General features: G+C 32.4%; 1 protein-coding gene across 1 annotated transcript; it reads right to left on the bottom strand.

Moving 5' to 3' along the window:
- Positions 1-262: 262 nt before the first annotated feature.
- On the bottom strand, positions 263-5,340 carry LOC107821293 (uncharacterized). Its single transcript, XM_016647728.2, has 5 exons — positions 4,886-5,340; positions 4,285-4,407; positions 3,166-3,262; positions 1,872-1,981; positions 263-603 (listed from the first exon to the last, which is right to left on the bottom strand). Exons 1-5 carry the CDS (start codon positions 5,216-5,218, stop codon positions 418-420), a joined length of 849 nt encoding a protein of 282 aa, XP_016503214.1. The 5' UTR covers positions 5,219-5,340; the 3' UTR covers positions 263-417.
- Positions 5,341-9,158: the final 3,818 nt, after the last annotated feature.

The following is a 9,158-nucleotide window of genomic DNA, read 5'->3' as shown; positions in this document are numbered from 1 at the left end:
TGTGTCTTAGTTTTATCTAAGTATTATAATTCATACGAAGTTTCTTATCAAATACAAAATCCACTGGCTTGTTATTGAATTACTATAGTACCAAAAAATAATATGTTTTTTTTCATTTGTGAAGCGTTTCTATTAGTAAGACTCGATGGATTAAGTATTCTTTTTTACACTAAGAATGTACATAGACGACTAGAATGTAGTTCCTTTAACGGATTAATTAAACAAGCTCTTAATCATCTCCTATGTTTGTTTAAATAGTCAATTAATGAAAATGACATCCAATTTGGGTGAAAGAGTAAAAAGATTTATCATTTGGACAAGTCTCTGGACGTTCAAGATTGAAGGTAATCTGAAGCATTTACAATAAGAAAGGATATAATTAGTTAGAAACCTCTATGGAGCTCTATGTGAAAACCATCACGTAGACTTGATATGAGAGGTTCGAGCAGCAGCTCTCTGCAATGCCTTCAACTTATTAGCCTCCATCCGAGCTCTTTGTTCTTCAGAGATCTGAATAGAACTTCGCGCTACATTATCCGGAGCCTGATTTACTCTATCTTTCTCAGCAGCAACAATTTTTTGAGGGGATAGTTGAGATGGCTCCTGCCAAATATGCAACACAATATGGTCAAAAAATCTGCAGCAGTAGGTAAGTAAAGGATGCTAATAATCATTGTAGCCAAATATATTACCAGTGTGGCACACGAGACTAAAACATATGTGAGGATAAGTCACTGGATAGATAGGTAACTATCAGGCAAGTTCTCTTCATATGAGAATTTAATTGGAAGTTCTTCAAAATACTTCAGAAAAATTCTCCAAGAGTTACTTTCAAAAAACTATTCTAAAGCCGAATATAGCACACACTACTCTTTCTCTAGCAAATATCCTCAAGCTTCTAAGAGTAAAGTAAGAACTTCAAGTTCTAAGAGCACTCCCTTTGAACTTGAAGCACAAACGATTTCCTAGTTGCTATGGATCAAGCTTGATATTTTCCTTAAGCTAGCTAGAAAAATAACCCTAATCTACTTTGTGCTATTCAGATAGTTAGAGATTGGTACACATAAGAAATACTAGAATGAATTGATTGAATTCACTAGTCTTCTGTTGCACTACCTTTAACGATCTATATATCAATTTCTCTGAGGTGGCACATGGAGAGCCGAACAAGGGATTGACAAATTGTTCAAGGAATGGCCTGATCCTGGTCTCAACATACCCTACTCTCATTCTAGTTGTACTATTGTGGAAGTGTGCTGTAGCAAACTGCATAAAATATCATAACACAGAAACAAGGAAAATAAATAGACTACGAATAGGCTTAATTTCTTACTCTAGAGGTGATTCAATAGAAAGGGCTGTTGGGCCCTATTTTGGGTGTTAAGATGAGAGTTTCATCCCCTATAGTTCCAAGGGCATTTATATGAACCTGGTAAAAGTTATCAGAATCACAGTACTTGAGCATCACTTTCAAAGCACAAGTGTATATACTTTCCAATGTGTAGTTCATCTTGTCTCACTTGAAATAGATGTAGCCCAAGCACATCAAATGCAAATTGACAACTGTTTGATTCTCAAAATCTTAAAGAATCATTTTCTTTTTCTTTTTTTTCTTGGGTGACAGATGGTAAATTGGTATTCCAAACACAAGGGAATAACTGTGTAAATACTTGTGACCAACGGCATTTTGGCATACAAAATGAAAGAAAACAGAATGTTATTGTATGCTTCTAAGTAGGGAATAATGATCACTGATTAGATGTAAAATTTGGGCTTAAAGTATGCCAGATAAAAGTAAACACTCGATAGTTATTTTTGGAAATAAAACAAACATTGACATAGAAATCAGTTGGAAGTTCCATTATGCTTACCCCAATTGCCTTCTCCCACACATCATTAAGCATGATTTCCTGAAAATCTTTAGGATTTGGATTTTGTGTGGTATCTTCTGGATAGTCAGTTGGTTCTGAGTCCTTGAGTTCTGCATTCAATATACAGCACAAATGCAATTTCTGATTTCAAATCCAAGCATTCACGAGTAGAAGAGCAAACTTATTCATGGGAGAAACATAACATGAATTCTCCTTCTTTGCTATTTACAGAATCAACAAAATGTTTACTTGGAAGTGACCATCATGATTGCAAATGACTACTGGCATACATAGGTATATCACATTCTGTAGAAAAACAATATTTAGTTTTTCAGAGCAAAAATGCACATCTTCTTTGAACTTTGCATAATCAATAACGTTACTTGTTCATCATAGTAGTTCTTCAATGTTTAAAAAGAAGGAAAGGGCTAATATGTGTATACATTTAGACATTCAATTTTAAAACACTAGAATGTCAAGCTAGCCTTGAAACCGTATACCCTAAATAACTATTTGTTAGTGAAATATAACAAGACGGCTCCTAATTATCAAGTTTAACTCTTAGCCTAAATGTTCCAATCTCAAACGGTATGAAATCTTACATAATTCACCGAACATAGACGTGTGATAGAAAACTGAAGAATAAAGTACAAGCCCGTAAGATTAAAATTAGGTTATTTTCCTTGGGTAAACATAGAGAAGAGGTATTGTTGAGAATCAATACATAAAACAATTATGACTGAGTAAGAGTCAAAGTTTAAGGCACTCTGCAAATGAAATAATTAGAATTCACATTTGACAAAAAATAATTTAATGTCTCCTATAATTACCGAACAGCCGCATTTTGTTTTCCTGATTTAAGTAGGTAGGCAATTGGACAATACTTAAATGAAGTTGAAAAAAGAGTATTTGTAAGTTGAATTTGAAAAGGAGTAATTTGAAGTTGAGGTTGTGTTTGGATATAACTTCACTTGGGAAAATAGTTTATAAAAGTTGAAACATTGTGAATAGAAACCACTATTCACTTGAAATACTACTCAAACCAATATCTCAATAGTTTACCAGAATTTCAAATATTAAAGTTTAGTATCTGAGATACTGAAATCATAGTACTTTCAAACTTTAGTATATGCTTTAGGAGAAAAGTAAAACAAGTGATATTAAAAAAATTAACAGAAGTTCATTTTACCAGTAATAAGTTAATGACCATATATTGCTGCTTTTCACAGCTGGAAGTAATTCAAGATTAGAAAACAAAAATACTTAAAGAGTATAGAAACTGATAGAGATATACCCTGTTGATTTGTTTCTTGTTCTTGAACCTGTGGCTCATACAGTTTTGCAGGATCCACTCCATCGGCAACCCTGTCTCGTAGTCCTTTCATGCATAGCTGTTCAAAGATAAAAGAAACTTTGTAAGCTTGTTAAGGAAAACATGGAATCTTTAATACTTGTTATGTGTTCAGTGAAGGTCATACAAGAAACTATCTTTCAATCATTATATATTGGGGTACACAGTTTCTTGCATGGAGTGAGATTTATCTAGTTAAAAGTCAGCTATGTAATATGTGTTAAGTGAATATTAAGCTCATATAACAGGCTATCCACAACAGAATGCTATTTAGCAACAAATGATGCATTATGGCAATAAATTTGGACGTAATATCCTAAACACAGCATCTAGGTGAAGGATTTCCATAGAACATTCACTAAGAGAAAGAATGCCTTGTTGAAAGATGTAAAGAAGGAAGAGGAGTTTAGTGAAGGGGAGAGGTCATTACCTTGTTTGATCATGAGTAAGTAAATGAAGAAAGGAGAAAAAGTGGCAGGCTTGAAATTTAATGTGCTCGGCCTCTTAATATTAAGAGAACACCTAGAAGCAAATGACAAGACGATTTTTCATCCACGTATAAAATAGGTATTTAATCTAAAGAAGGGTGGTCCACCTACAAGAATAACGACCTCTTAGTTCTAATATGACAGGATGAAGATGATTAAGTTATGAGCTATCTATTCGCAAATATCAAACTAACACAATCAAGAGAATATCAAAATATGGATAACTTCTAGGTCACAGATACTGTCAAATTTACTAGATGTAGATACATCTACTTCTTAAAACATCATAAGAGTACAACAAAATAGTTCTAGACTTCTAGTAACTTGTTGAGTTAGGCTAAAAAGCACTGTCAGTATTTTTTTTTTCCAAGACTGAGTATTCTGTTTAGACATGATTAAAGGGTCTCCATTTTCCAGAAGCTTTCTTTTCCATATATTCCAGTTAATGATGCAGGCACGCAACTCTAGTGAAAACCAAGAAAATAATAAATTTAATTGAAATATGATACGCATTTCTTCACAAGTGTATCTAACAAAATTGGAATATCAGAGCTGGGGAAGTGAAAGTGGTTACCTTAACTCTCTTTGACCCACCAAGTCTTTCCACCTTATGTATGAATTGATCAAATGAGTAATAAGGAAGTAACCCTGAGTGCCATTCAGCATATAAGCCAAGTAGGTATCCCAAGTCAGCAACCTGCGACAAATTAAGATTGCACTATGAACAAATTACTCGATGATGGAGTACCACATATAAGTACATATGCTTCCAATATTGTTCATTTTATAGCAAGAATGCAACTAAACGGGTAGCGTATCATATAACCAAAACGATGGACTAAGCATTCTAACTTACCAATCTTAATAAGACACAAGATGAATGATTGCTTATTTTTCTTTTCTACTTGCACAAATTAAACAGGGAGCAGCAAGTCTGCTTCAAAACGTTTATAAAATAAAACTAATAGTACTGCATGTTAAGTGCTTAAAAAGTGTATGTTATTCTGGATCAAATAAAATAAAATAAAATAAAATTAAAACCCTAGAAAACAAAGTTGTCTTTCTACAAATTTGTATTCACTATACATGTATTTAGCGAATTTTTTAGTACATCTACAAGGTCAGAGCAAAAGTTAGTGCATATAGAACTAGTCAGTGTGGATCAGCCTCTGTACCTCATGACCGCGGCCGCGATATTTGAAAGCACGGGGAAAATGACGGAGAACGTAGCCAAGTCCTTTATCAGAGAGAAGGATATCCGGAGTTAGCTTAGGCATTGACCTAGGAACTTTCTTCGGCTTAGAGGCAGAAGCTCCGGCACCGGAAACGGATCCGGATCCAGCATCGACGCCGGACTTTGAAGCATACGCCGTCGTGGTATTGGGATTAGGTTTATCGGTACTGTTTGGATTGGAAGGGCAATCTCTTGACCAATGACCTGGACGACCACACTTGTAGCAACCTGTAGGCGCTGAACCACCGCCGCCGCCGTTGCCGGATTTTTCCATTGTCTCGTTTTTGCACTCTTTGAAATTCAGAAGGTTTTTAGAGTGGAATGATTTTTTTTCAATTTCTGGTTGTATTGGTAAAGGCGAAATCTAAGATTTTGATGTTTTTCAGTGTTTGGCGGGAAATTGAGGAGGGAAACTGTGAGATAGTGAAAGGAGGGCCGATGTGTATTAATGGGTCATTGGGCCAGACATTCCTACTGGGCTAAGAAATTGGGCCGTATGATTCACTCTATTGTAGAAATGACACCATGTAGCACTCTAAAGGGCTACTATTTAAAAATTAGTCAGTGCGTCCTGAATTTCAGTTTTTCAATCTAATTTTTCATGACAAAAATATCCTGAATTGTCCTGAAGTTAAAATTTTTAGTTTAAAATTTCAGGACAAAATAAGTACTGACTAATCTCTAAATAAAATCCCCTAAGAATAGTTATATGTGCACTTGCCCCTTATATATTTCGTTTGGGAGAAGTTACACATTTGGCCGACAAATAATATTTATATTATTATCCAATATACATAAATTCTATATTAATTATAGATATATTATACATTTTTCATCTATTATTGTTTTCTTTTTTGAGTAAATGGCTATTTAAGTTCATTTCTCTTTCGTCATTTTTATACTCAAATTAGAATATGCACCTTCCATTTTGGTTATTTCTAATTTTTAAAATACCGCTGTATCATATTTTTGCTCCAAATTATACAACTTTTTAAGTTATTTTAGGTTTAGGATGTTTCAAAATATTTAACATCATTTCACTGATAATAATATTATCCTATATAATTGTGGCAAACTTTTGGAATTCAAATTCATATAGCTAGTCAAATTTTAGATTTTTTTTTTTAAATTATCCAATATATATGATAAAGAAAATTCTTAAACATCTTATGTAATCAAATATTGCCATATAAAATGGGATATGGGCAGTACTATTTAGTTTTTTTTAATATGATGTTCTTGAGAGATCTTTATATGCACCTTTTTACTATTTTCATTCTCAATGATTTTTCTTTCTATAAGCCAACCAAAAACAACAGGCAGGCCTGCATTTCCCCTTATTTATTTACTATTAGTCTTTAGGATACGTGCGATGCACGTACCCATATAATGAATATATAGTTTTAAAAAATATTGACATTATCAAATAATGTGTGTAAGTTATAAATAAAAAAGGTATAAGTCTTAAAAATAATGAATATTAATTTCATTCAACTATCTCTAAATAAGTGACAATATAAAGTCCAAAATGACCAATATTAATTTAATTTTTTACAACAAATAACTTAATATATAAAATAAACAAGGAGTTGTCATTGGAATAAATACAAAATAATAATATAACAACTTAAATCTTAGTTGATAACATACTAAACTTTTCATACCCAAACTAACATAGCTGGAATTGAAAGCGTCCAAAACTTTATAACATACTTTCATAACATAATAAACGAAACTTAAATATTTTTACTAAGACTAAACTAAAAAATAAAAAGTATCTTCAAAGAAAAAAATTCAAAATATCAAAAATAAGAAAGAAAGAAGTTCCTCATTGATTGTTGTTCCTTCTCAAGGACGAACAAAATTTATAGTTGAATTCTAATATTGTTAGATGTCCACCGAAGGAACAAATAATAATTGAATAACTTGAATGTGTTATAAATAGAATTATATTTAAGGTAATGTATACATTTTAGAGAGGTCTTAGGGTTTGTTACTTGGTAGCTACGCCATTTTTTCCATATAAATAGAGGTGTTTTATTCCATTGTAATTCATCCCAAAATCAATAAGAATTCTCTCTTTCTTTGCAATATTCTTCTTTATTGTTTCATTACATGTTATCACTACGAAACTCTACCGTCTCAAGAAGTTCTTTGAGAAGATTAAGATATAATTTTTCTCCTTTTTTAATTATGATACCCTATTATAAAAAGAAAGTTTGTTGCTCTTGAAATTTCGAGAAAGAACTATATAACATGAGTGTTGGATGCTGAAATCCATTTAGATGCAATGGGTTTTGGAGACGCCATTAAAGATAAAAATAAAGTATTTACCCAAGACTATGCTAAGACCTTGATTTTCTTGCGCCATCACCTTGATGAAGTGCTGAAAATAGAATATCTCACAGTCAAAATCCACTTGTTTTGTGAAATGACTTAAAGGAAAGATATAACAACTTAAAGTTGGTCACACTTCCACAAGCACGATATGATTGGGCTCATCTGAGGCTCCAAGACTTTAAGTTTATTTTTGAATATAATTCGGCGATGTTCATAATTATTTCTAAATTGACACTCTGTGGAGATAGTATCACTGATTATGATATACTTGAAAAAACGTTCACAACGTTTTATGCCTCAAATATGGTCTTGCAACAGCATTACAGAGAGAAAGGTTTCAAGAAGTACTTTGAGTTGATTTTTCTTCTCCTTGTGGCTGAACGAAATAATGACTTGCTAATGAGAAATCACGATAATCAACCCACTGGGTCTACCCCATTCCCTGAAGTGGATGAGGTGTATTTCCTATTATGTTAAGCGTGAAAAAGGTCGTGGCCCTACACGTGTTCATGATTGTGGTCGTGGCCAAGGAAGAAATTTTTCTGGTGTTAATCATCCCCCAAAGAGAAATAACCACCAAAAGTGGAAGGAAAGATGAGAGGCCAAAGACAAAGGGTTCAGAAACTGAATGTCATCGTTGCGGTGGAAAAAGGGCATTGGATAAATATTTGTCATACACCAAGACATTTGGATGAGCTTTAAGCATCCATAAAGAATAAAGGCCCTAAAATTAATTTTGTCTCTGACAATGAATTTGACATCACCCACTTGAATGTAGCAAACTTCTTTGATTACTCTGATGGAAAAATATACCACTTGATCGGAGATGAATTTGTAGTTAAAGAAGATTGAATAGTTTGATTTTAATTTTTACTTATTCGTATCAGTTAGTGAATAAATATCATGTAATTATCGTAGTTTACATGAGTAGTAGCTTTGCTATTAGAATTAATTAGTATGTCGAATTAGTATAATACTTCATTGAATAAAGTTTGGTTTTAGTCTGCTTGTTATCGCACTACCTTATTGAGTTTGAATATTGATCTTATTAAAGGACAAACAAGAATCTACTTTCTTACTTTGTTAGAGGTAAAGGTTTGCCCGCTGTTTACTTCATTCAATTGATCGTGTTACTTTTAATATATGAGAAGAATTTTTAGAAACATGCTAATAGACTTAAATTCGTACTCTTAGTACATAGTCTAAATTAAATTGATGTACCACTGTTTGCTAAAGCTTTTCCATATGTTTAAAAGGATTGGTTTTAAATCAACTGGTACTGTATGAAACTTTTGTATTGAAATACGACATTTGTTTTCTAATTAAGTTGTTCAATCAAAGAAAGTGTCTTACAGAAAATTATCGGCACACTAATTGAATAAGTCATTATTGAGTTATTGATTTAACTTTGTTTTTTTTCCCTTTTTCTTTGAAAATACTAATGTTTATTTGTATATTTGTTTTGTATGTCAAACCATGGGAAACAAATATGAATATCTCACAAAGCAAACATGGATCAAAATTCAATTATAAAAACTAAAAATATTTGCTCCATTGATTCATGTACGACACATACAATATTCAAAAAGAATAAATATTTATCTCATTTAAATATGTGTAAGACATATGTTACTACAATTTCTGGTAGTAGTAATTTAATTGAAGGTTCTGGAAGAGCTACTATAACTTTGTCTAGGGGAACAATATTTATTATAGATAATGCAATATTCTCCTCCAAGTCTAAGAGGAATGTCACGATCCAATTTCACCTATAGGTCATGATGACACCCAACACTACAGCTAGGCAAGCCAACAAATAAATTAAGCATATATCAATTATTGGAAAAAAAAATTCTAAGAAATTTTATTCTTTT

This window comes from Nicotiana tabacum, chromosome 12 (assembly GCF_000715075.1).
Source record: "Nicotiana tabacum cultivar K326 chromosome 12, ASM71507v2, whole genome shotgun sequence".
Taxonomy (NCBI): Eukaryota; Viridiplantae; Streptophyta; class Magnoliopsida; order Solanales; family Solanaceae; genus Nicotiana; species Nicotiana tabacum.
Note: the sequence above shows the minus strand (reverse complement) of the source record. Positions and strands in the feature narration are given on the sequence as shown.

Coding starts and splice junctions, on each gene's coding strand:
- LOC107821293 (XM_016647728.2), bottom strand. CDS start 5,218: ATGGAAAAATCCGGCAACGGCGGCGGCGGTGGTTCAGCGCCTACAGGT. Junction 1,982..3,165: donor ACAAGAAACAAATCAACAGG/GTATATCTCTAT, acceptor TATTGAATGCAG/AACTCAAGGACTCAGAACCA. Junction 604..1,871: donor TGTGGGAGAAGGCAATTGGG/GTAAGCATAATG, acceptor CATATTTGGCAG/GAGCCATCTCAACTATCCCC.